Raw genomic sequence first — 27,555 nt, 5'->3', positions numbered from 1 at the left:
AAAACCTTATTTTGGTTGAACAAAATGTTTTTATACTCCCACGGTAGGAAACTTCACTGGTAGGACGCGTGGACTCATCTTCTTCACACCTGCTGCACATAACTTTGAAGCATAGGCTCCACTCTTCAACCCGCACAGGTTTTGTCTTCCTTACTCATCATATTCAAATTTGACCCATGAAACTGTACTGCTGCTTTTTTTGGTTTTTTCTACAGACACAGTCTGCACATAGTGCGCACATCAGCACAGTTTCATGAGTTCAACAAGCAAATGCTGATGAAAACCCTGTGTGTTTTCAACAAGCAAAGGGTTTTTCGGGTTTTTTCTACATACACAGTCTGCACAGGAAAATCAGGGTTTGCTATTTTGAGAAACTCCTCACAAAGCTTTGAGATTTGAGTAGAATCGGGTTCAACCCGTGTGTGCAACACCAAGATTGGAAGTCTTTGTGAGGTTTGCTTTTTTCTACAAGTTCTATGCGAAACCCCAAGTTTTACTAAGTACCAAAAGCACCCATCACAAGACCAGTTTTCACCTGTGAGTTGAAGAACTTACTCTCCAAGTGTGTTGAAACCTATATCGACATTTTTGTTTCAACCAACCCTACAAAGTATCGTTATTTTCTTCCTCTTCTCACACAGAACATTCAAAACCACTTGTGCGCTAACCTAAAAACTAAGGATTTAATCTGTGCACAAGGTGTGTTCACTCTTTCTCGTCCTTGCGTTTGGCAGACCCAGTCATCATTCTCATCATTCTCCAAAGTAATACAAGCAAATACTCCTACTTGCAGAGGGGGACCCTTCAGTGTGGGTAATTGGGACCCAATCTGGTGTTGACTCTCATCTTCTCTCTCTCTAATCTTCTCTCTTAAAGTAAAGTGGATTGCATAAACTTACAAGTTTAAAGAAGGCTTTGTTGAGCATTACAACAATCAACCTATTGCATACTACACTTGTTATAAGTGGTGATAAAGTGAAGAGTGAAAGGTCAAGGCCCCATTTCAGTTGTTTCTCGAGTCCCTTTAGACTGACTTGGTCTAGGTAGGGCAGGATGTTTGGGATCTGGAGTGCATTGAAGCAGAAGGATATATGACTTTATGATAGTGGTCATTGTCTTTGCTTGGACAAGGGCTCTTCAAAGCCGATGAAGAATCTCTAGCACCAGAGATGCTTTCTTGGGGTCTTTGGTCTTGATTCTTCGGCCACATCTAGAAACCTATTTGTTAGTTGAACCATATGTCAAAGCATTGTAGAAGACTCTATGGGGCCAGAACTGTTGAGGATATGCAGATATGCTGGTTGAAGATGAGAGGATCTTCTATGTTGCCTTGGAGTGAAGCACAGACTCTTGAGGCTGAATGTATGCTCCAAGAACCCCGAGGGAACTTAAGCACATGTTCTCTTTATTTGCTTGCTGAATACTAATGATTTATGCAAGGAACTAGGGGCTGCTTATATAGATGATTTTGCTGCTGGTCGGTGGTATTATATGGCTGTCGGCTTGCATTATCTGTCCACTATTGAGTCACAATAGCCTTAAACGCTATGCATTTCACACGTGTGCAGTTGGGGTTGCTACTACTACATGCATGGCCGACTCGGCATATGTGATGCTGACTGGTCATGTGTGGCCTGACATACTCGCGACTTGATACCATGAGACGGTATATGGTGTCTAACACCATATACAAGATAAACTCCCATCATGGGATGCCTTATGGGCTGGCCTATGTGCACATGCCTCTACATGATACTTCTACATGCTTTTTCATGGATCTACATGCACAACTACATGATTGACTTTGACATGCCTAGCCTCATATGACTTCCCTGTTCTCCGAATGGTGAAGAGATTGACCCTGACACCTAAGCTTGGAAGAAAGACCATGTAGCTCATGCCAGACATGTCCTGGACTGCTCACAATGGGGCCATGACATATGACAAATATTCCTTTAAAAAAGGTAGTAATGTTGTTTAATGTTACATTAAATGCTAAGTGTAACTATTTGATCCTCCTAGCTCTATTTCACATGATGAAACCCATGCCTGGACACCAGATGGATGGAAGAAGACACGGAGATAGGGACCACAAGGTTTGATCAAGAAAAAGCACCAGTCTTGGTCAAAAAAGTAAGAAAAAGCAAAAAGTCAAACTAGGTTGACCACGAGCCAAGAGCACCACTGGCAAGAGGAGACTGAGCTGGACGAAAAAGCTAAAAGACGATTTTCCAAAAAGCAGCTCCAAGGCCAAAAAGCAAGGCCCTGAAGCTAGAAAAGCATAAATCAAGAACTTTAACAAAAGATGAGTAAAGAGGGAGACCAAAAAGCAAGGCCTTGAAGACCAAAAGAAGCCGAGGCTTGTGGAGGGATAAAGATGCCCAAGAATTGAAAAAACTACCTGTTGATTATGGAAGGGAAGATGCTAGAATGGAAGAGGTGAAGCCAAAAGGGAACGGGGGAGGGTGACGGAAGAGGTTGCAGGGGAAAGGCGGAGGGGGGCGAGGGAGGAGGGAGCAACATGTTGGAGAGGGAGGTGGTGGGAGGAAAGGGGGGTACCGGGTAGGTTTAGGTGAGGAGGGGGTGACAACAAGCGGGAGGGGAATGCACCATTGTGTTACTCAAGATGCTGCGTTTTTGTCTAGCTATTGTTCACCTCTTGTTGTTCTCTGATCTGAGCTGCCATCATCATCTCTTCAACAAGATCTGCGTTTTGATGCTACAACCACCATCTTCACTAACTGTTGCATCCCTTGCACAATTCACACCATCTGCATTTTTTGGACTCCAGTCTTGTTCAACCCCAGGGATCTATCTCCTAAACGCAAAACACGAGTGATGAGGGTGCATGCTATCTCACCACGCGATTGTAGGTTTGCGTGTGCAAACCTCCCTCGGGCCAGAGACCAAGGCTCTAGTCCTACGAACCATGCTAGTCAAGATTGGTATACAACCAATGCCTGCCTATTGAGGCCTTTGGCATGACCGTCCAGGATCCATTGAATCCAATCATGTTCCCGATGGTAATCTTGGTCCATCACGGACCACATAGTGAATAACTCTCTGTGAACAATACTAGTCCAAGTCTCACTTATATAGTGGCTATTGCTGCTAAAAATAATCGTCCGGTCATAAATAGCCAGTATACTTGGCATTATTAACCATGAGTCTTTGCTGCCTGTATCCGCGTGCTTCCTCTAGTCTCAGGGCTCCCCCAACCCTGCTAGATTTTACCACGATTAGTACTAGGTACATAACATACTTCCTGTAAGCCTAGTTGGGTGTGCCGTGATAGATTCAACCATGTGTCCAAGAGATAAGATAGAGAGAGAGGGGAGAGAGAAAGCTATAGGGAACTTGCACAGTACACCACACTGAGCGGGAACAGGCCCCTCTGGGCTTACACAAGGATTTCTCTTGAGGAAATCTTTCTTGGGGTGACATAACCACGTCAAGAGCAGAGGGAGACCAAGGGCCTAATGAAGGGAACAACTATGAGGCCAATACAGGACTTCAAGATGGGAACCAAGGCCGACAATGAAACCGATCCCGTCAAGTGGGAAAGACTCCGTTGGACACCCACACGCTTAATAGCACAACTTTAAAACCACAAATTTGAAATGGACAACTTAAAACAACTTGAAATTTAAATGAAATGAAATGGAAAATGGACACCAGCACTGGGGCCGGAACGGGCCGACCCCCCCCTCAATATATGATATATTTATTGGGAGTATTTAATGAATACAATGCTCCATGGGTTCTGAGAACCAGATAATGTCCATGTACATATGAAAACAGTACCAAACAAATAGGCTCGGATTTCGATGAAGAAAACTCGAAGCAGAATGACCACTAGTGTGGTCCAATCACTACGGTCCTGTGCTTTCACTGGACTCCGCGGAGAGCGCCTCACTGGTGTTCCGAGACCACGCACAAACATGCGCTCTCGTACTAACGCCTGGCTCTCCCGATCTCAGCACCTTTGGACCGAGGTTCGCCAATACAGCTTGGACAACCCGGCACCGAACGGGTGTGGCCGTAGAGGGATGAATCCCTTATCAGATTTAAACATTAAATGCTTTACTCAAATCTGAAAATCACTTACTTGTAGATGGTTGATAGGAAACCAATACCCATGTGTGCAGTTCCTAGTGACGAACACCAAGAAGCAACAGCACGTCGAGGGGAGTAGTGGCCTGTAGAAAGATACAGCCTCCTGAAGAAGAGAGAGCAACCGCCTATGAAAGAAGACCCAACCTCTTGCCCAAAAAGAAGTTGGAGTAGCCGCCTTAGGGGAGAAATGCCTCGCTGACTGCAGTGGATGAAAGGCAGCCTGATGGAGGAGATGGAGGCGCACAGTCACCTGCAGGAGAGAAGGTGGTGTAGATGCAAGAGTTGGTTGCCTGGTTGTACAGAAACGCAGCCAGCATCCAAAGGTTCAGTCGCCAGCAATAGAGGTAAAGGCATGCGCCCGTGTGGAAGAGGTTGAAGCAGTCGCCTGCAGCAGTACATCAGCCGCCTCAAAGAAACATGCGCAGCCTGTGTGTAGCACACCTGCAGTCTGTGCTGGCCGCCTGTAGAAAAAGAGGCGCAGCCAGCAGAGAGTACAGAAAAATAGCCGCCTTCAAGCAAAACATGCGCCGCTTGTAGAGATGGTAGCCGATTCTCACGTAAGATGAAGCGATGGGTGATGGATGAACACCAGGTAGATGCGATGGCTTCTACGCTTGAAGGGGGGCCTTTTTTTTAATAAAATTGAAAGTGGAGTTAACCTAGGTCATACCCACGTTTGCATGTGGGGGATTAGTGGGGGTAGGTGACCATGCCCACCCCCACACTCACTTAAAAGTGGGGCTCCCCACCTTGGCCCCAAAGTGGGTGCCCAAAGGGGGTGCCCACTTTTAAATAAGTGTGAACCCCTAACCTTATAAATCAAAGGGTTAGAATATAAAACATTAAAACAGCATGTACCATATACTTACCACCTGTTCACATGCACTGAAACAGAATACAGGGCAAACTTCACGACTCACTGGCAGGCGTCCCCGCTCAGTAAGTAACACGTCAGGCAGGCAAACACACAAATACATGTCATGCGAAAACAGTTTCAAGCATACAAATCATGTGTGCATGTGCAAATAGTAACATGGACATATCTCCCGTTCATGGAACATGTACAAAATATCTGTCGGCACAAAACTGGCACGACATAAAACATAAAAACCTGGTCTTCCTATGGAGTGACAGTCCCATAGGTAAGACACAGTTCCAGGCACGAGTTTCCCTATGGTGTGACAGTCCCATAGGTAAAACACGGCACGAATACTGGCTCTTCCATGGCGTGACAGTCCCATGGATCGAACACAGTCCAGGTCATACACGGGTGGCACTGGTCTGGCTCCCGTCCATACGACACCATCATGCTAACACACGGGTGGCACCAATCTGGCTCCCGTCCATGTCAACAAAATACTGGCCTCGGCCTCAAGTGAACGAGACGCAAAAACTAGGAATGGACCAAATGGTCGGCCAATTGGTGACATCCCCCCGGGCTTCTAAAGAGTTGACCTCAACTGAAAAGCCTCAAGATATGCCTGCAACAATTGCGGATAATCTGCAAAATAATCCTCATTTACCCATTTGGCATCAATAGGCAAATAATTTTTAAACTTCACAAGGTATCTCCTGGAAAGCTTTCTTGCAGGTAGCTTTCTCTCCTTGTGAAAAACAATCTGTTCTGGTTGGAGGATCTCCTCAAGCTCTTCAATTTCTGGCGGATCTTCTGTGACAGGGTCATCAGGATCTGGCCCCACATATTTCCGAAATAGACTCACATGAAAAGCATTGTGAATCTTCCAATGACTAGGTAGAGCAAGCCTGTAGGACACTTCATTGATTTTGTGAATCACCTTGAAGGGTCCATAATAGCGAGGAGAAAGCTTAGGATATGATCCTTCTCGTCCTGGCCTCTTCCGAAGCCTAGCCTTCTCAAATTTCAGCAATACCCAATCACCTTCTTTGACTTCCATGTCCCTTCTATGCTTATCAGCAGCCATTTTATGCTTATCCTGAGATCTTGCAATGGCTGTCCGCACCTGACCAAAGGCAACATCCAAGTCACTATATTCATCAGCTGCAAAAATCTCATCCTTAGTACGAAGGATGGGTGGCAAGACCACTCTACCATAAATAATCTCAAACGGAGCCTTTCCTGTGGAAGCATGGATCGTATTGTTGTAGGCAAACTCAACAAGTGGAAGATACTTTTCCCATGCACTCTTTTGATCTGCCACATAACATTTCAACAAATCCAACACGGCTGAATTTGCAGCTTCACTTTGGCCATCCGTTTGGGGATGATAAGCTGATGAAAACTCAAGCTTAGTACCCATATTATCAAACAAAGCCCTCCAAAATAGGCTTGTAGTCCTGGGATCTCTATCCCCAACAATGGATTTAGGCATACCATGATGCTTGAAAATATTAGCAAGAAAAAGCTTTACCATATGATCAGCTTTGATGGTTTTCTTGACGGGCAAGAAATGAGCTTGCTTGCTAAACCTGTCCACAATAGTCCAAATAGCATCATTCCCGTGCTGGGATCTAGGCAAATCCATAATAAAATCCATCGTGATACTTTCCCAAGGTTGCGAGGGAATAGGCAATGGCTGAAGCAAACCTGGAGGCTTTTGCCTATCAAATTTCACCTTTTGGCAAGTGATACATGCACGCACATAAGCCTCAATGTCTTTACGCATGCTTGGCCAAAAGAAATACCTCTGAATCATGCGAGTAGTAGGCATAATTCCTCTATGACCAGCATAAGGTGGAGCGTGACATTCGTCCATAACCTTTGGACGCAAATCCTTCACCACACATAGGCAATTATCCTTCATGAGATAACCCTCGTTGATAACATAAGAGGCATGTGGATGACCAGCCATCAAATCAGTCCATATATGGCAAAAATCAGCATCCAAATGATACAAATCTCTCATAGCAGATAGATCTCCATGAGAGGCCACTGAGACTACAGCAATATAAGGCCTCCTAGAAAGTGCATCGGCCACCACATTTTTTGTAACGCGCGGAAGCTCTGGGTAGTCTTCTTTCAGCCCTAAACACTCTTGAAGACCTTCTGATGCAAAAACGCACCATGATGCAAAAACGCAGGTAGAGAGAGAGTAGAGAGAGAGAGTGAGAAGTGCTGGAATTTCAGTATATACTATGTACAAAAAAGGTACAGATCTTTGCAGCCATGGGCTGCCTTCATAAAAAGGTTCCTAACCCTAAATTCTGTCCCCTATGGGACCTCCTATTGACTCACACCCCTAGTGGGTGGAATGACTCAAATGAGGAGCACCCTTGGCCTTTTATACTTGCTCTTGGACTTCTAGGACTGCTGGAAACTGGCCGACTGCTGGTCGGCCAGTTATAAATGAATTAAATGTCATTTATATCAGCCGACTGGTTATTCTTGTCTGGCCTTCATGCGCCTTGCTTCCTGGTTCAGCCGACAGCTCCTTGTTGCTTCTCCAAGTCCAACCTGTCCACTACTGCATCTTGTGCTCCACAGTCTGACTCTATCTGGTTCCTAGTCTTTATCTGCTTGCCTCTTCTGGATCTAGCTCTCAGAATGTCCATGGCATTACTGATGCACATGACATCCCCCTCTGTTAAACTTGATGACGGGAATCCAACCTGCTCTTGGATGACTGTCATCATCCCAATCCTGTTCCGAAGTCCCTCTGTCATCATCCATCCCTGGCAAACCTTTTTTCTCTGAAAATCCGTTCTGTTCTCCAAACCACTCTGTCTCTGATGAAGATCTATGCATCTGGTCTTCCTCTAGTCCACAATCCATTCCTGCCCTGGCTCTGAACACCGTCTTGGTCTTCATTCCTGGAACTGAGTCTGGCACTCTCACATCACCCTTGGAGGATCAACCTCCCTTGGGACCGTTCCCTTAGAACCCATCCGGCTCACGGAACTGCCATCCCCATCTGGCACTGTGGAACACCACCAACAAACCTCCTGGGAGTTCTTCCCGATCTGTGTTCCCGCCTTGGGCTTCGAATCTGTGTACTTTCCTGTACCTTGGACCTGTACACCATCATCTGGGACTGAATCAGTGTTTAGCTTGGCTGAGCCTGATGCTCTGATACCAATGTAACGCGCGGAAGCTCTGGGTAGTCTTCTTTCAGCCCTAAACACTCTTGAAGACCTTCTGATGCAAAAACGCACCATGATGCAAAAACGCAGGTAGAGAGAGAGTAGAGAGAGAGAGTGAGAAGTGCTGGAATTTCAGTATATACTATGTACAAAAAAGGTACAGATCTTTGCAGCCATGGGCTGCCTTCATAAAAAGGTTCCTAACCCTAAATTCTGTCCCCTATGGGACCTCCTATTGACTCACACCCCTAGTGGGTGGAATGACTCAAATGAGGAGCACCCTTGGCCTTTTATACTTGCTCTTGGACTTCTAGGACTGCTGGAAACTGGCCGACTGCTGGTCGGCCAGTTATAAATGAATTAAATGTCATTTATATCAGCCGACTGGTTATTCTTGTCTGGCCTTCATGCGCCTTGCTTCCTGGTTCAGCCGACAGCTCCTTGTTGCTTCTCCAAGTCCAACCTGTCCACTACTGCATCTTGTGCTCCACAGTCTGACTCTATCTGGTTCCTAGTCTTTATCTGCTTGCCTCTTCTGGATCTAGCTCTCAGAATGTCCATGGCATTACTGATGCACATGACATTTTTCTTTCCTGGAGTATGCACAATCTGAAAATGAAACATCGAAAGAAAATTTGCCATTCTCATCTGCTTCTCTGAAAGCTTGGTTTGAGATAGAAAGTATCTCAAGCTTTGATGATCTGTCTTGACTACAAATTCAGCCCCAAGAAGGTAGTGTTTCCAAATCTTTAAGGCGTGAATTACAGCCAAGAGCTCTTTCTCATAGATATCCATATGAAGCTCAGCATCATGCAAACGACGGCTCTCGTATGCAACTGCATGCCCTTCTTGATTTAGGACAGCTCCTATGCAATCACCACAAGCATCACATTCAACCACGAATGACTTGTGCAAGTCAGGGACAATCAATACTGGACCACATTTAATAGCATGCTTGAGCTGCAAGAAAGCATCCTGTTCCTTTGAAGTCCATTTGAAAGCAATTTTCTTCTTCGTGAGATCATGTAGAGGAGTGGCAATCATAGCAAAATGCCTTATGAAACGCCTGTAGTACGAACATAATCCCAGAAAACTACGTACTTGATGTACGTTTTGCAATTCGGGCCAATTCCGAATAGTCTCGATTTTTGCAGGATCCATTGTAACTCCATCTTTGGATACAATATGTCCCAGATAATGAATCTCTGAAAGGAAAAACTCACTTTTCTTGGCATTGACGAAAAGTTTATGCTTCCGCAACTCTTCGAACACTGTGACCAAATGAGTTCTGTGTTCCTGTTCATTCTTGGAGAAAACCAAGATGTCATCAAAGAAGACTCCTGTAAACTTGCGATGGGGTCGGAATATCCTATCCATCATACGATTAAAAGTAGCAGGAGCATTGGTGAGACCAAAAGGCATTACCAAGAATTCATATAATCCGAAGGCTGTCCTGAATGCAGTCTTATGGACATCTTGTGGCACCACGCGTATCTGGTGATAACCACTCTTCAAATCAAGTCTGCTAAAGCAAGCCGAGCCATCAAGCTTATCCAAGATATCATCAATACGTGGAATAGGAAATCTGTTCTTGATGGTAAGCTTGTTCAAAGCTCTATAGTCTACACACATACGGAATGATCCGTCCTTCTTTTGAACAAGAAGCACAGGAGAGCAGTAAGGTGAGGAACTGGGCTGAACCAAACCTTTCTCTAAAAGCTCGTTTACCTGCTTCATAATTTCTTCTTGTTGTGCAGCACTCACTCGGTATGCGGGTTTGTTAGGTGGAGAACTACCTGGCACAAGATCTATGCGGTGATCTTCGGGCCTTTGGGGAGGTAATTCACCTGGCAATGAGTCAGCAAAACAGTCGTTGAATGCATTTAGAAAATTCAGCCTATCATTAGACATAGCATCCATATTTTGATGATTTGGCACAAGACTATCACGCACAAAAACCAAGTACGCTGAAAGACTCTTTTTCATTGCTTTATTAATTTGGATGTGTGATACAACTGGGATGGAATCCCCTTCTTTGCCAGCATCAATAAAGTGCATGCGGCCTTTATGCATAAAGGAAATCATATTAGACTTGTAGTCTTTGCGGGGCTCAAGCCTATGATGCCACGGCTTGCCCAACAATACATCACATCCATTCAGAGGAGCAACTAAGAAATGCTCATTATCAAGATAGCCCTGTATATGGATACGCAACTTCCCAATCAAAGAGGTAACCTGCACCTCTTTACCAATAAATGCAGCTTCGGCTTCAATCTGAGGTCCCATGTTTTCAACCTCGATACCCAATGCAGCTGCCATTTGCATAGAGATGAAATTGTCAGTTGCACAGTCATCAAACATGAAGAGTGCGGGCTGATCCTTGATTTGCCCCCAAGCCTTGCAAACCATACGCTCTTTTGCATCATGACCTGTATTACCTTGCACATCAGGAACTGCATGAACATTTGCTTTGGTGTGCTTGTCCTCGTGCTTTGGTTTGCGATCTGGGCATTGCCAAAACATGTGGTCTTTGCTACCACAAGAAAAGCATTTTCCATCCTTAGCATATTGCTCTCTTTGCTCCGGGGTTAATCCAAATTTGTTCTTTTTTGGGCCCTGTTCTTTAGATGTGTTATTTTCAGCTTTACCACCCTTGAAAGGCTCCCGGAAGTTCTTTTTAGGTGGCTGTCCACCCTTTTGCTGATTTGGGACAGCCTTGTCCTTCCCCTTGGAACCTCCTTGATCCTGCTTAATCTTGAGCACCAATTGCTCCGTAGCAAGAGCAGAAGCTGTGAGCTGTTGCAACGTATGTTTTGGGTGCAATTCAATACCCGATCTATAAGCAGGTTGCAATCCAGAACGAAACTTCCTCTTTCTTTCATCCTCTGTGATTAGCATAAAGGGAGTCACTTCCAGCAACACTTTCCAAAATTTGTTAACATACTGTTGCACACTCTCATTATCTTTTTGTTCCAGCCTGTCCCATTTTTGAGTGAGAGTTTGCTCCGCGTTAGGTGGCAAGAACTGAGCATAAAATCTATCTTTGAATTCCTTCCAAGTAGAGATGGGATCCTTGGTGATCTTTTCAGTGATCCACCAATGGGCAGCAGTCCCTTTTAGAAACATGCTAGCATGGCGCACCTTCGACTTTTCTGTAAAGTCCTCATCGCTAAAAGCAATGTCGAACTGTGCCACAAATGCTAACACCTTAGAAGCATCATGTTCACCATGAAAGACATCAAATTTGACAGATTTATCACCTGCTTTGAACTCCTTGAGCTTCCTGGCATGAGGCTCATGGTCCTCTCTTTTTCTTTTCCCCTTATCCAACGGGGTAGCCCTGTCTGCATGGGCTCCATGGGCCATCATAGAAGCTTCATGGGGCACGGTGGCATGTGCTCCACGAACTCGAAGCTCAGATGCATGTGACTTACCTGCATATGGCATGGTCTCTCCATGAGACAACTCAGAAGGCAAAATTTTTCTGGAAGTAGACCTGTCACCATGAGATACATATCTTGCATGCATGTGACTTTGATGCCCTCCATGAGCACTGGCATACATATATCTGTCAGGCTTAGTGCCTTGGGGAGAAGATGCATGTCGAGAGGTGACAGTCACCTCTTCCTTTTGCATAAAAGATTTCAGCCTCCGGGATGCGGGATCTCCATGCTTCAAACGAGGTGGATTTCTGAATTTCAGCTCTCCGTCATCCCCCTCTTTGATATCACCTTTACGAAGGAGATAGGCAAGTGCCAACTCCCTTGGTTTCTTGCCCACTTCACGAGCCATTGATTCAAAGGTTACATCAACCATAGCATCAGCCTTCCTGGCTTCAATAGCACTTTGTAGATGAGGATCTTCATGCAAAAACTTCAATTCTTGCTCTTGAGCCTGCAAAAGTTTTCTCATATGTTCCATTTCAGCCCTCATAGCTTCAGGCTCTTGTTCAAGCATAACTGTCTTTCCTGGAGACAGTTGACCCTTGGATTCACTATCCATAACCCTTTCAAGGGGCTTGTGCCTACCACGCAGGGCATCAGACCCACGAGAAGCACTAGATGGACCCCTCGAATTTGGTACTTCCAAAGGGTTGCCTTGGCTGTCCATTGTGTTTTAAGTTTGCTAAAAGCGGGATGTCCAGTACACAGGTTCGTTTCCCCACTAGAAAGAGGGAAACAACCGTGCTCTGATACCAATGAAACCGATCCCATCAAGTGGGAAAGACTCCGTTGGACACCCACACGCTTAATAGCACAACTTTAAAACCACAAATTTGAAATGGACAACTTAAAACAACTTGAAATTTAAATGAAATGAAATGGAAAATGGACACCAGCACTGGGGCCGGAACGGGCCGACCCCCCCCTCAATATATGATATATTTATTGGGAGTATTTAATGAATACAATGCTCCATGGGTTCTGAGAACCAGATAATGTCCATGTACATGTGAAAACAGTACCAAACAAATAGGCTCGGATTTCGATGAAGAAAACTCGAAGCAGAACGACCACTAGTGTGGTCCAATCACTACGGTCCTGTGCTTTCACTGGACTCCGCGGAGAGCGCCTCACTGGTGTTCCGCGACCACGCACAAACAGGCGCTCTCGTACTAACGCCTGGCTCTCCCGATCTCAGCACCTTTGGACCGAGGTTCGCCAATACAGCTTGGACAACCCGGCACCGAACGGGTGTGGCCGTAGAGGGATGAATCCCTTATCAGATTTAAACATTAAATGCTTTACTCAAATCTGAAAATCACTTACTTGTAGATGGTTGATAGGAAACCAATACCCATGTGTGCAGTTCCTAGTGACGAACACCAAGAAGCAACAGCACGTCGAGGGGAGTAGTGGCCTGTAGAAAGATACAGCCTCCTGAAGAAGAGAGAGCAACCGCCTATGAAAGAAGACCCAACCTCTTGCCCAAAAAGAAGTTGGAGTAGCCGCCTTAGGAGAGAAATGCCTCGCTGACTGCAGTGGATGAAAGGCAGTCTGATGGAGGAGATGGAGGCGCACAGTCACCTGCAGGAGAGAAGGTGGTGTAGATGCAAGAGTTGGTTGCCTGGTTGTACAGAAACGCAGCCAGCATCCAAAGGTTCAGTCGCCAGCAATAGAGGTAAAGGCATGCGCCCGTGTGGAAGAGGTTGAAGCAGTCGCCTGCAGCAGTACATCAGCCGCCTCAAAGAAACATGCGCAGCCTGTGTGTAGCACACCTGCAGTCTGTGCTGGCCGCCTGTAGAAAAAGAGGCGCAGCCAGCAGAGAGTACAGAAAAATAGCCGCCTTCAAGCAAAACATGCGCCGCTTGTAGAGATGGTAGCCGATTCTCACGTAAGATGAAGCGATGAACGCCAGGTAGATGCGATGGCTTCTACGCTTGAAGGGGGGCCTTTTTTTTAATAAAATTGAAAGTGGAGTTAACCTTGGTCATACCCACGTTTGCATGTGGGGGATTAGTGGGGGTAGGTGACCATGCCCACCCCCACACTCACTTAAAAGTGGGGCTCAGCACCTTGGCCCCAAAGTGGGTGCCCACTTTTAAATAAGTGTGAACCCCTAACCTTATAAATCAAAGGGTTAGAATATAAAACATTAAAACAGCATGTACCATATACTTACCACCTGTTCACATGCACTGAAACAGAATACAGGGCAAACTTCACGACTCACTGGCAGGCGTCCCCGCTCAGTAAGTAACACGTCAGGCAGGCAAACACACAAATACATGTCATGCGAAAACAGTTTCAAGCATACAAATCATGTGTGCATGTGCAAATAGTAACATGGACATATCTCCCGTTCATGGAACATGTACAAAATATCTGTCGGCACAAAACTGGCACGACATAAAACATAAAAACCTGGTCTTCCTATGGAGTGACAGTCCCATAGGTAAGACACAGTTCCAGGCACGAGTTTCCCTATGGTGTGACAGTCCCATAGGTAAAACACGGCACGAATACTGGCTCTTCCATGGCGTGACAGTCCCATGGATCGAACACAGTCCAGGTCATACACGGGTGGCACTGGTCTGGCTCCCGTCCATACGACACCATCATGCTAACACACGGGTGGCACCGATCTGGCTCCCGTCCATGTCAGCAAAATACTGGCCTCTTCACATGAGACACCAGCCTGGCCTCAAGTGAACGAGACGCAAAAACTAGGAATGGACCAAATGGTCGGCCAATTGGTGACAGACAATCTATTTCTCATGTGTAACATACGGAAGCTTCATGGTCGAATCGGTAACTTCAATGCTTAGAATTCAGCAATCTTTCATGATGGATATAACGCACAAAATTGAAGTAGATGTGCAGAAAATAGATAAAGAGAGAGAGAGAGAGAGAGAGAGAGAGAGAGAGAGAGAGAGAGGGAGAAGAGGACACAATATTGGGTCCCAAATACCCTCTGTAGGGCCCCCTCCACAGATGGTGTATTTGCTTTATTAGAATAATGCAAATCAGAAAATAAAGACAATGAAAGGAAAATACTCCTACTGAGGTACAACAAAAGTGTATAATATCTACAACTAGCATAAGACGGGTGTAGTCTGCTCATCTCAGTATCTCTCTCGTGGGGTGCTGTAAGATAGAGAAACTGAAGTGGGGAGGGAGTCGTCTCTTGTGGCGGGTGATGATGGCTCTAATCCACCGGTGATGAAGCGGCCGTGGACGAGGTCCTGGTAAGCGTGGGCGTCTCGCTCGACAAAGTGCTATGGCTCTGTCGAGGGTGACTCCTCCTGAAGGATGTCTTGCTCGCCGAGGGGGTAGTGGAGGTCCTGTCGTATCTGCCGGGGTGGTCCTAGCCCTGAAAAAATCTGTCATGGCTCGTTGGCGGGGTGGATCCTGGTGTGCTGTCTTGGCTCGTAGGAGAGCCTCTCGATGGCATCTAAGCTCCAATAAGAAAAGCCCGAAACACCTCTAATCCTCAAACTCCATCACATGTCGTAATGGTCCAAAATCCTCTCGGAAGAGAGACCAATATCTCCCTCGTATCTCATAGTACACAGTACATCGGCATATGTAGTGTCCCTCTGACTCCACTTCCTGATGACATAGCTGACAAATGCGGTCTTCTAGCTTCATCTCCTTGTATTTGCCAGTCTCTACTCTCAGCTGATGTGATGAAGTGCGGATCTGTCCAATGGCACTGCGAATGCCATGTGAGAGATGGGTGTCCCATGTATGTAGACCTGGTCACAAAGCCATCTAGGGAGAGATGTAGAAAATGGTCCCGATAGTGGGCCATCTTCGTGCCTAGTGGTAGGGGGGAGAATCATCATGCCATGTAATGTCAGCCAGGTACACATTTGGGTGTACCAACATCATGTATCGCCGTCTGCTACTAACTGCCTGGAAGAGATAAGTGCTAGGTGTGGGTATCTTTGTCTGGGGAGCTCCCATATCCTCTGCAAAAATGTCACTGACTGGAACAGGGATTCGGTAACCATTGGTGCGGTTCCTATCTCTGCTCTGACAGTCTCATGAGGTACCGATGGTTTGCTCCATCTGGCACAACTGACAAATCCTGGCCTCAGCTGGTACTCCTCTGAATCTGCCAGTCTCAATCTCTAGCTGGTGTGCGGATGTGCACATCTGACCAATAGCACACCGTACCCCATGAGAAAGATGAGTATCCATGTAGCTGGGTCTAATTGTTGGGGTAAAGGCATTATGCCCACCCTTATAGTGTGTACAAGCCCATAAGTTATAGTACATAGTACACTTAGTACCTTTAATGTACTAAGTGCACTATGTGTACTAGTGCAAATATACATGTGTGATAGGGGAGTCACACACTCATTCTCATGAGTTGACTTATCCCCACAACTCTCTCTCTCTCTCTCCCTTTCTTCTTTGTGTATGTCTCCTACATGAAACCCTAACTCCTAATTCTCCCATTCAACTGGTATCAGAGCCTTGGCAAACAGAACTGCAGAGACCTGCTGAACACTAAGCCTTCGAATCTCTCTGTGATCGCTTTGCTTACAAGCAGTAGCTTTCGCTTCACACACCCTTAGCCTTTGAATCTCGAGTGCAAGGCAGTGCGCAGCATGTATGTGTCACGGGCAGAGCTACGCGTTAAATATACAAGGCACAGCATTGCGACGCCTTAGTACGCAACAAAGCAGCGCTCGCAGCAGTCGCAGGCAGGTGGGCGGAAAGAGAAGGTGGCGGGCAGCCATTTCTGCGTTGAATCAGTCGCAGGCAAGCGAGGAGGAAGAGCAGCGGCACTTCACCAGCGCGCACAGCTGGAGGAGTCGGGCGCCGTGCTGCAGTTTCGCGCGCAGCTGGAGGAGTCGGGCGCCGTGCTGCAGTTTTGCGCGCAGTTGAGGAGTCGGTCGCCGTGCGTTGCCGACTCGATAACACACACAGCCCCTTCGGACCCGATGCCTTCTGCGCCCTTGGAGTTCCTGTCGCCCGCGGGGAGAGCTACGTGTCCCAACTCTCTCTCACCGAAGCTGGCGGCTATAGAGGCTCGCTCGTAGGCGTGGTGGTGGTCCACGTGAGTAGGCGAGGTGAAGAAAGACAACACCAGCAACACATTGCCCAACAGGAGTCACAGGAACCTGCACGAATACAGGCACGCAGAGCAGAGGCATGAACGGAGGACAGCTGCTGCAGACAGCTTAGCTTCCTAATTCTCCTGCGACTTTCAAAAGCCAAGCAATTTTTCAGACTGCAGCAGCATCAACACGAACCCCCTCTTTTCTACAACAGAAATCAGCTGATTTCAGAAACTTGTACGAGGTATTTTGCTTCAATTTTTTGGGATTTTGCATGTCCAATCATCAATTGAGCAAGTACAATCATCAATTGAGCAGGTACAGGTTCCAAATTGCTCAAATTTTTGAGCAAAATTGGCAAAATTGGGTGACATTGGTCACATTCAGGATCAATTTGCAAGAAATCGGATGTCGAAATTTGGGGCTTTTGATGTAATTGTGTCATTGGGCATTCATACATGCTGTATGATGTGAGCAATCTGACATTCGGGCCAAAATTGCAGGAAATTGCAGTGCAAATCAAAGGGTTTTTGTGCCGATTGGGTTGATTTGCATGCAGGCACTCACAATTGATGCTTTGGGTAATGTGTTGATGCCTGTCAAGCACTCAATGTGCCTGTAAATCAAGGGGCTTTTATGTACCGGATGTATATGTGGACAAGGGAAGCATCGTGAAGACTCTGGATGCCTTCATGTGCGTTAATGTACCATGTATGATCAGAAATTGATCTTAAATTAAGGGGCTTTTCAAGATTTTATGCTTGTTGAGCTTGGCAAAGCAGCAGGCAAGACTTTTATGCTTTGAATCCTCAGAAATCCACTTGTAGTCAAGGGGCTTTTGCTCAATTTCAGTCCGGGACTGTTGTATGCAGTGGTGGGGACTGTAAAAGTCTGATTTTCACTCATTTGGACAGCCAGGAGAGCATTTATTGCTACTGTACCTGTTGGTACAGATTTGGTACAGCTTTGTACAAGTTTTGGCATGGCTGCACATTGATTTGAGTGAGCAAAAATCTCAATTTCAGCTGCTGTACTTGCCGGTACAGGTTTGGTACATCATTGGTGAGCACTTAGTACTGCTGTACAGTACTTTGGAAGGGGAACAGAGCACATTTAAGGTGCTGTCCTAAATCTGCAGCAACCAGATTTTGGTGATTTTATCCAAAGTGTATTGGTTGAAGAAACTCATAGGTCTTCAAATGAAGGAAGGGGCGTCTATGGCAGCCCATCTAAATGAGTTTAATGGTATTGTCAGCCAGGTCATTAATCAAAAGTTGGCAATGGACGATGAGTTCAAAGCCACTTTTCTCTTATGCACTTTGCCAGAGAGTTGGGACACATTCAGGATAGCCACTAGCAATTCGAATGCTATGCTGTCATATGCAGATGTTGAGGGTGCTCTTCTTCAAGAGGAGATGAACAGGAAGAACAACTCTGTTGACCAGGCCAATGCAATGAATGCACGTGGGAGATCCCAGCAAAGGGGTAAAAGCCAAGAACGGGGAAGGAGCAAGTCCCGCTCCAAAAAGGACTTGGAATGCCATTATTGTGGCAAGAAGAGACACATCAAAAAGCAATGCTACAAATGGAAAAATGATCAAAAGGAAAAGGGAAAAGGCAAAGACAAAGACAAAGATGAAGCCAAAGCTGTAAAGCCAAAGGGCAAAAGTGGAGTCAAGATTGAAGAAGTCAATGTGTCACATGCAGGTGACAGTGAGGATGAGGTCCTATTCACGTCTTCACTTGATGCCCATTCACTTCTTGCAGGAGATGGTCATGGTATGCACTTATGGATATTTCATGCATGCTGGTGTTTGTCACCATGCTAATGTAAATGCAACCGAGCTGCCGGAAATCTCTATGTGGCATAGCCGGTTGGGACACATGAGTGTCAAAGGAATGGAGCAATTGTCTCGTTTTGGTTACTTGCCTTCTCTAAAGTTTTCAAGTTTTCAGTTTTGTGAGCATTGTATATATAGCAGGCAACTCCAGTGCCCCCACAAGAAAGCTCTTGGACAGAAAGATGCTCAGTTAGAGCTTGTGCATACAGATGTATGTGAGATGCCTCAGCTTTCTTTGGGAGGGGCAAAATATTTTGTGTCTTTTATTGACGATGCCACACGTAAGGTGTGGGTTTATCCTCTTCGTTTGAAGAGTGATACATTCTCAGTGTTTGAGAAGTTTGTTGCTCTTGTTGAGAATCAAACTGGCAAAACACTGAAGGCTTTGCGTTCCGACAATGGTGGAGGGTATATGTCCAAACAGTTTCAGGACTTTTGTGATGCTAAAGGCATCAAGAGGGAGCTCTCTACTCCTTATGATCCTCCACAAAACAGGACAGCAGAGAGGATGAACAGGACCATTCAGGAGAAGGCCCGTTCTATGTTGTCACATGCTGCATTACCTCATGGTTTTTGGGCTGAAGCTGTTATGACAGCCGTTCATCTTATAAACAGGTCACCTAACACGAGGCTTGGTGGGAAAGTGCCAGAGGAAGTATGGACAGGGAAGCCTCCGTCCTACAAGCACTTGAGAGTGTTTGGTTGCGTTGCGTACGTGCACATACGCAGGGAAATGCGCACCAAACTTGATCCTAAGTCTCACAAATGCATATTCCTAGGATATGGTGACAGAGGTGAAATGGGGTATAGACTTTGGGATCCCGTGAATAGAAAGATTATACGCAGCAATGATGTCATTTTTGATGAAACATGCATGTATAAGGAGCCTGCAAGGCAACAGGAGCCTAGCAGAGTCATCTTTGATGATGATGGACATCATGGACAACAACCAAGGGCTGTAAATCAGCCATTACAGCAGCAAAACCAGCCCTTAAATGGTGCTGAAAATGGTCCAAATGGACAGCCAGAGATGGCAGAAGATATCCCTATGGATATACCACAGTTACAGGAGATACTGGGCATGATATTTCAACCTTATGGCATGGAACAGGAGCCACCAATAGGTGATATGCAGGCTGGACAGCAACCTGCAAATGATGGTCATTGGGTACGGAGGTCCACAAGACCCTCCTGAGCCCCTGACAGGTTTGTTCCAGGGGTTGACTACTTGATGCTTACTGACTGTGGGGAGCCCTCATGTTATAAGGAGGCTTTACAGAGGGCAGACAAGGCTCTTTGGGAGCGTGCTATGAAGTCAAAGATGGATTCTCTGCACAAAAATGGAACATGGAAGTTGGTGCATTTGCCTGCAGGCAAGAAGGTTTTGCCATGCAAGTGGGTTTACAGGCTCAAAGTTGCACCAGATGCAAAGCCAAGATACAAAGCCAGGTTAGTGGCTAAGGGCTTCAAGCAAGAATATGGTGTGGACTTTGATGAGATCTTCTCTCCAGTGGTCAAAATGACCACACTTAGAGCTGTATTAGCTTTGGTTGCTCATGATGATCTGGATCTGATTCAGATGGATGTGAAGACTGCTTTTCTTCACGGTGATCTCCATGAGGAGATATATATGCAACAGCCAGAGGGTTATGCAGTGAATGGAAAGGAGAAGCTTGTATGCAAGCTGAAAAAGAGTCTTTATGGGCTCAAACAGGCACAAGGGAATGGTATCATAAATTTGATACATTCATGAAATCACAGGATTTCAGGAGGAGTGACATATATCACTGCTTATACACCAAGAAAGCTTTGGATGGCAGTCTATTGATCCTCATCTTGTATGTTGATGATATGTTGATTGCGGGAAATCTCGTAAAGAGATGGATGCCTTGAAGAAGAGGCTGCATCAAACCTTTGATATGAAGGATTTGGGTGATGCAAATCACATTTTGGGTATGCGGATACTTCGGGACAGAAATCAGCATGTGTTGTATTTGTCTCAGAAGGAATACATTGGCAAAGTTTTGCAGAGGTTCAATATGGACGGGGGGAAGAAGACTAGTACTCCTTTGTCTCCATATGTGAAACTTAGTGCTATGGACAGCCCACAGTCGGATAGTGACAGGGCTGATATGGCCAAGATTCCGTATGCTTCAGCTTGTGGCAGTCTCATGTATGCCATGGTTGCTACTAGGCCGGACATTGCATTTGCAGTGGGAGTGGTTTCTAGATACATGGCCAAACCTGGCAAGAAGCATTGGGAAGCAGTGAAAGGTGTCATGAGATACCTGAAGGGCACACAGGATATGTGCATATGCTTTGGCAAACAGGATGCATTAGTGCATGGTTACACGGATTCGGATTATGCCGGTCATCCAGATAACCGGAAGTCTACTACCGGTTATGTGTTTACATTCACAGGAGGTGCTGTGTCATGGATATCCAGGATGCAGAAGTGCACTGCCTTATCTACTACAGAGGCCGAGTATATTGCAGCCACAGAGGCTTGCAAGGAGGCATTATGGCTATCTCGGTTAGTGGTTGATTTGGGTTATACAGGGGATATTCCATTGTTGCATTGTGATAGTGAGAGTGCCATCCAGTTGGCAAAGAACTCTGTCTTTCATGCAAAGACGAAGCATGTGGATGTGAAGTATCACTTCATCAGAGAGGTGATAGAGAACAAGCAAATTCAGCTTGTTAAGATTCATACGGATGACAACCCGTCTGATCTGTTGACAAAGAGTTTGCCTCCGGAGCGGTTTGCTCATTGTAGACACTTGATGGGCATTAGATGAGGCTAGTTTCAGCCTTGATATGGCCTTGTATATTATCATGTACATGCTGATTTTTCTTTTCCTTTACTTAAGGGCACTTTGCCTTTAAGTGGGAGGTTGTTGGGGTAAAGGCATTATGCCCACCCTTATAGTGTGTACAAGCCCATAAGTTATAGTACATAGTACACTTAGTACTTTTAATGTACTAAGTGCACTATGTGTACTAGTGCAAATATACATGTGTGATAGGGGAGTCACACACTCATTCTCATGAGTTGACTTATCCCCACAACTCTCTCTCTCTCTCTCCCTTTCTTCTCTGTGTATGTCTCCCACATGAAACCCTAATTCCTAATTCTCCCATTCACTAATCACAAACCCATCCTCCGTGAGATGGAGAAGATGATCTCTATAGAAAGCCATCTTCATACCAAGCTCGTGTGTCGGCTGTATCCATGTCCTCCTAGTATCCAGCTGAGTCAAGTCCTGCCTGATAAGTCTAGTAATCTCTGCCCGTGTGAGAGAGAGGGAGGGTGCATCCAGGGAGTACTGAAATGGAGGTAGCTTGTCCATACTAAAGCCATGCAGTTGGAACCAAGCTGTCATCTGTGCATACCAACATGATCTGTCTCCCTGTGATGCCAACTGTCGTGAAGACTCCAGGGCTAAGCGAGCATATCTGTCTCTAGAGAGAGCCCAAGTGCTATGTATAAAGGAGACTGATCGAGTGAGTACCTCTACTACCAATGGGGGGGCAGCCATCTCTGCACGGATAATATCATGTGGTACGGAGGCCTTGGCCCTAATCATCCGGGAAATCATAGAAACCAAGGGCCTCTCCATACATCCCCATCCATCAGTGCTACCAGCTCGACTGTGGTGATCTACTGAGGGTCCCCATATCTCCACTCCATAGAGCATGGCTAAAGTGACCAAGGTGTCAAAGAGCCAGAGCTTTGTTCGAGGTTCCTAAAACTAAACCTGGAACACATCCTCTCTAGTCTCCCCAATGCTGCATAAGCTCTGGTCAATCTGGTCTCCGCTGCTCTCCTCAAGGAAAATAGTGGGCCACTAAAAACCACACTAAGGTAAGTATATGTTTCTGTATACTCCACTGTCTCCTGACCATATGTAAAGGTGGGTACTGACCTCCTAACCCACTGTGCTGTGGTGTTAAACACCATCACCTTGGTTTTACCAAGGCTAACAGATAATCCACGATCCTGTGCAAACGTGTGCAATGCATCCAAATGACGCTGCATCCCCTCTGGAGAATCTGAGATCAACACAATATCATCAGCATACAATAACAGCGGAATCCATGTCCCTGCTAGCTGTGCTCCTCTGTCACCCTCCCGCTCTACATAGTCCGAAACCTCATCCACATACATTCCAAATAAGGTGGGAGAAAGGGGGCAGCCCTGTTTCACCCCAATAGTGGAGTGAACCATCTCAGATATACCCTGAGTACCTGCCCCACAACTGTCTTGTATAAAGCCATGATTTCCCAAATCAGCTCTGTGGGCACTCCCATCTCGTGTAGTCTGCGCATCAGTCTAGCTCTCGGTACTGTGTCAAAAGCTTTGCGGAAATCCACAAAGCAACAATAAATCCTCCTGCCATATAATCTGCCCTCCTCAATAATAGCTCTGAGTGTCAAGATATGGTCAAGAGTGGAGAAACCTCTCTTGAACCCTGCCTGCCCTGATGCACGTATGCCCTCTCTCTCTGCCCATCTACTCAACTCCTGCTCAAGAATAGATGCATATAATCTAGCCAATGTGTGACCAATCATGATGGTACGATAATTCCCAGGAAGCATGGGATCCCCTGACTTGAAGATAGGCACAATCGTGGACATATTCCAAGTCTCAAGAAAACCCTCACACATGGCTCGGTTAAACATCATAGCTATAAGCGCTGCAAGCATATCTCTGGCATGAATAAAGTGCTCTGCTACCAAACCATCATGATCATATGCTCTCCGAGTCCTCATCCTGTCAATAGCTTTCCTTACCATCTCAACAGTAAAGAAAGCACACGTCTCTGGGCATGGCTCCAATGGGTCTGGCAGGGGCGGCTGTCCTGGTGCTGTGTACAGGGATGCTGCATACTCACCCCAAATCTCTGTGGAGGTAATGGCTGGTGATGGTGAATGCTCATGGAATAGTCTCCATGCCTCGCCTGAGTCCTGACTCATAAATAACTGATACAAATCCCTCTCTAACTGAGCAAGATAAGCCCTCTTCTTCCGTCGCACTAGGTGCCGGAAGGTAATCCGTGACTGTCTGTGAGTGGTAACACCCATGAGCACCTCTCTCTGTAATCTGATCCTCATCTCTCTGCACTCCTCATCATACCAACTGTTCTAGGGCATGTTCCCAGATCGTCTCCGTGTAGGCTGGCTATGGGGATATGCCTCTAATGCTGTAGCATGAAGCGTCTCTATATCTGAGTGAGCTCATCTAATGGCCGTCCCGGCTCCTCGGCACATAAGCGTCTGTATATCTCATCCATGTACACGGTGTCAGTCTCCCTCGTAAAGGTATAACGAGTGTGTGTGGAGACCTGTCCCAATGGAGCGGTGCTGAACTGAAATGTGAGAGTGAAGGACGAGATAGCATGATCCACTGCTATTCCAACCGGCCTAGTGCCTACCATAAAATCCTGAAAAGAGGGAATGAGACTGGGCTGAGCCATAACATAGTCCACTGTACTAGCACCATGCCGATGTGGAAAGCTAGTGAAACCGCCCGCTGGGGAATCTCTGTAGGCCATTCAGGATGGCCAATCCATGTGTAGTCCCCATGTCTATCAAATACCGCCCATACACTGTATGTTCCTCATCCTGTGAGAGTCTAGATAGGCCCATATCCCTAACATCAAGCTCCCTCAACATCTCCTTTGAGGTATCATAAAATACTGTTTGGTTATGGGTGGTCTTGGCATTGAAGTCCCCCAGGAGAATGATGTCACCATCCCTGGAGAACTCCCAAATGTCATCATCCAAAATAGAAAAGGGAGACTGCCCACTAGGTGATGCATACACTGATGTACTAGGAGCAAAATAGCATATAGCAATGTAGAGATATCTACCCGTCTCTGCCCTCAGTCTAACCCACCTGTACCTAGCCTGCTCATCTTTGCGGACTATATGTATCAGTGGCTGTAGCTCCTCTCTAAACAATACCGACACTCCTCCTGAGCCCCGTCCTCTATGCTCTAAACGAGTCTCATGTCTACAAGCTGTCTCCCATCGGTATCCACTAACATGTGGCATGGACTGTCCAGGAGCCTGATGCGTCTCACAGTAGAAGATGGTCCCTCCCAGTGAAACTATCCTCAAAAGCCCCTACATCAAGGCGTAGAGATCCATTACAATTCCAAGTAGCAACTTTGAGTGTAGTCCCATAGGTCTTGAAACTGGCCTCTGGTATAAACCAAAGTGCGGTAGACTAGCAGTCACCCGTCCACTTGTAGTCTACAAAAATGATTGGAGCTAGAGTGCCCCAAATCTGAAAATAAAACGACACGTGTTGGCCCGAAAGCTTGGCGCCCCTTGCAGTATTTCTTTATTCAATTTCAAAAATATGTAAGGCTGAGTACACCAAAACCAGCCAAGAGAATACACCTGTATGTCCAATCTGGCAACCCACAATACCTCTTAGCACAGAGGATTCACACACACAGATCTGTGTCTCAGAGCAACACTCTGTGCTCCCCTCTGATCAGCCAAGACCATTCAGCAAGACAACCTTGAACATACATCTGGCATATCTCATGCACATGATTCCACAACTCAGCACAAGCATACATTCACTGTCCAATCTCTCTGTTTCCACCCTTTTCAATCTGCCATACCCCTCCTCTCACAAGGGGCCAGATAGCACAAATCTGCAGCAACAGACATAAGCTATTGGAAAGAAAAGTAGATGAACAAATTCAGAGCTTACCAAAATCAGCTCGTGGATCTGCACCGGAGGAAGTAATTGTACCAGTTTGTACTTGCAGACACTTGTTTCAACAATTCTGCTTCACACGTGTGGGTGTACTTGTCTGTACCTTCCTCCCTGCATACACCTCAGTGCTGTACCTGTCTGTACAGGCCAGAAAAACAGCACTGAACCTGACTGTACAACTTGTACCAGCAGTCCACGTGGCACTGTACTTGCATGTGCTACCTGAAAACAGTCTTTGTACCCGACTGTACTTGCTCAGCCAGTCAGCACCGCCAGTTCCAGTTCTGTCCAGCACTTGTCCAGCGCCTGCTTTGTCCGTACAGTGTACTTGCAGTCGTACAGGACTGTACCTGTACCATACATGTGTCCATTCTTGTACCTTCTGCTTGCATGTGACCTATCTCCTGGAGAAACCCAAAAACATGTTTCCTCGAGAAACCTACGACCTGTTTCCACATGAAACCCTTAGGCCTGTTTCCCTTTGAAACTTCTGTCCTGTTTCCATACATCCAGTTACCTGTTCCCTCATGAAACATCTGGCAACATAGAGATGCCCATAACTGTAGGTCCCTTTGTTCCTTTCTAGCAGGAAGAAAACAATCTGCTCCATGAGCACGCAGCCATGCGAGCTTGCATCTCTCCCATGCCAAGAAACATAACCAAAAGACCTGTACTTGCAGCCAAAAACCCAAGCACATAGCTGAATTTGCAGCCAAACAAAAACAGCCCATAAACAGTCCCAAAACATCCCTGTTGCAAGGAGGTTCAGCACCATGTGCACCTCTGCAGTCCATCCACGTGGAGTCCATGCCGACAGTCTCTGCGCCAGCTCTATCCGCCTCCAGCAGCCCTGTAACTGCCTGCGCATCTTTTCACCAGGAAGGGGGAGAGACCCACGCTTTGTTCAGTCCTTGCCCTACTGTCTTCTCCTCCATGCAGCCGACTTGTACCTGCAGTCCAGCCCCTTGTGCGTGGAGAAAAACATGCGCTGCTCTGTCCAGCGCTGCCTGTACACGCCTGTACCTGCGCAGCCAGATCTGTCCAGCGCCGCCTGAGACATGTATAACATGGCTAAACAAAAATAAGTACAGCCAGAACTGTCCAGCGCCTGTTTCTGTCCTGTCCGTACAGCTGTCCGTACAGTCGTACAGATCAGCATGAATTCTCCTGTGCGCAGCCAACATGCAGTCCACTTCTCCTCTCCTCCACGCATGAGAAGTTGCACCCTTTTTCCAAAAAGCTAGAGAGAGGGAGAAAAGAGAGAGATAGGCCTCCAAAAGTGGAGTAATCTCTAAAAATCGCCCTAGGGGCCTCCCAAGGTTTTGAAACCTTTAAAACATTAATTTTTGGCCACCAAAGGTTATAAAACCTTTTTAATTAATGTCTCTTTGCCCCCTTTCACACATGGGGTTGTCCACACATGGGCTCCCTTTTTGACTCCAACCTGATACCATTCACACTGTCCACCATGTCCCCGTGCACACCTGCATATTGTCCAGAGAAAAACACAGGGTCGTAACAGTGTGTGTGTGAGAGAGAGAGAGCGAGAGAGAGAGAGAGTTCAGTGCTGAGGGAAGTTCTAGCTTTGCAATTTGTTGTGATTACTAGACAGCTTTCCCTCAATTCAAAGCATGTAATTTCTCCTTTCTGCTTGATCCGTCAGATCTTGTTTGAAGAACAAAGAAAAGGCCATGGCTGGAGCAAGTACACAAGTGGGTGCAATAACTGAGAATGAGCTTTTGAAATATAATGGCACAGATTCTTCTCTTCCCATATTTGTGGCTATTAGAAAAAGAATATTTGATGTGTCAAGTGCTAAAAGCTTTTATGGGCCTGGAGGATCGTATGCTGTATTTGCAGGGAAAGATGCAAGCCGTGCTCTTGCAAAAATGTCTACAAAGGAGGAAGACGCCATTGGATCGGTGGAGGGGTTGACAGAGAAGGAATTGAAAGTGCTGGAAGACTGGGAAAAGAAGTTTGAGGCTAAGTACCCAGTGGTTGGATCACTTGCTTAGCCAAACCTAACCGTGAAAGGGAGAGTGAACCTGCTAAACAAAAATAAGGACGCAATGTTTGGAAATTTGTTATGTTAATGGGCTTTAAAAAAGGGACATGTATAACATGGGAAGTCGTGGACAACAGAACTATGAAGTTTATACAAGTTTAATATCATCATAAGTGCAAGAAATTGCATCAACAAGACCCAACGACTCTGGTGTATGGAAATAATTGTAATCAGAACTTTTTTAGCTTCCAGTCCTTGAAAACCTGTAGAAATATATATTTGTTTG

The 27,555-nt window shown here is 46.2% G+C and overlaps 1 protein-coding gene across 2 annotated transcripts; it reads left to right on the top strand.

The window, feature by feature from the left end:
• On the top strand, nucleotides 1-27,555 carry MAPR2 (membrane-associated progesterone binding protein 2). 2 transcript variants are annotated; one of them, XM_086816045.1, is made up of 2 exons: nucleotides 1-138; nucleotides 26,928-27,555. In XM_086816045.1, the coding sequence occupies exon 2, from the start codon at nucleotides 26,956-26,958 to the stop codon at nucleotides 27,277-27,279; it is 324 nt and encodes a 107-aa protein (XP_086672171.1). In that variant the 5' UTR covers nucleotides 1-138; nucleotides 26,928-26,955; the 3' UTR covers nucleotides 27,280-27,555. The 2 variants fall into 2 exon arrangements, with proteins under 2 accessions (XP_086672171.1, XP_086672172.1); XM_086816046.1 differs by lacking the exon at nucleotides 1-138 and adding an exon at nucleotides 737-832.

Source organism: Cibotium barometz, chromosome 21 (genome assembly GCF_041138505.1).
Source record: "Cibotium barometz isolate CiBa-2024 chromosome 21, ASM4113850v1, whole genome shotgun sequence".
Classification (NCBI taxonomy): Eukaryota; Viridiplantae; Streptophyta; class Polypodiopsida; order Cyatheales; family Cibotiaceae; genus Cibotium; species Cibotium barometz.
The sequence above is the reverse complement of the archived record's forward strand: the minus strand, read 5'-3'. Positions and strand labels throughout refer to the sequence as shown.

Coding starts and splice junctions, on each gene's coding strand:
- MAPR2 (XM_086816045.1), top strand. CDS start 26,956: ATGGCTGGAGCAAGTACACAAGTGGGTGCAATAACTGAGAATGAGCTT.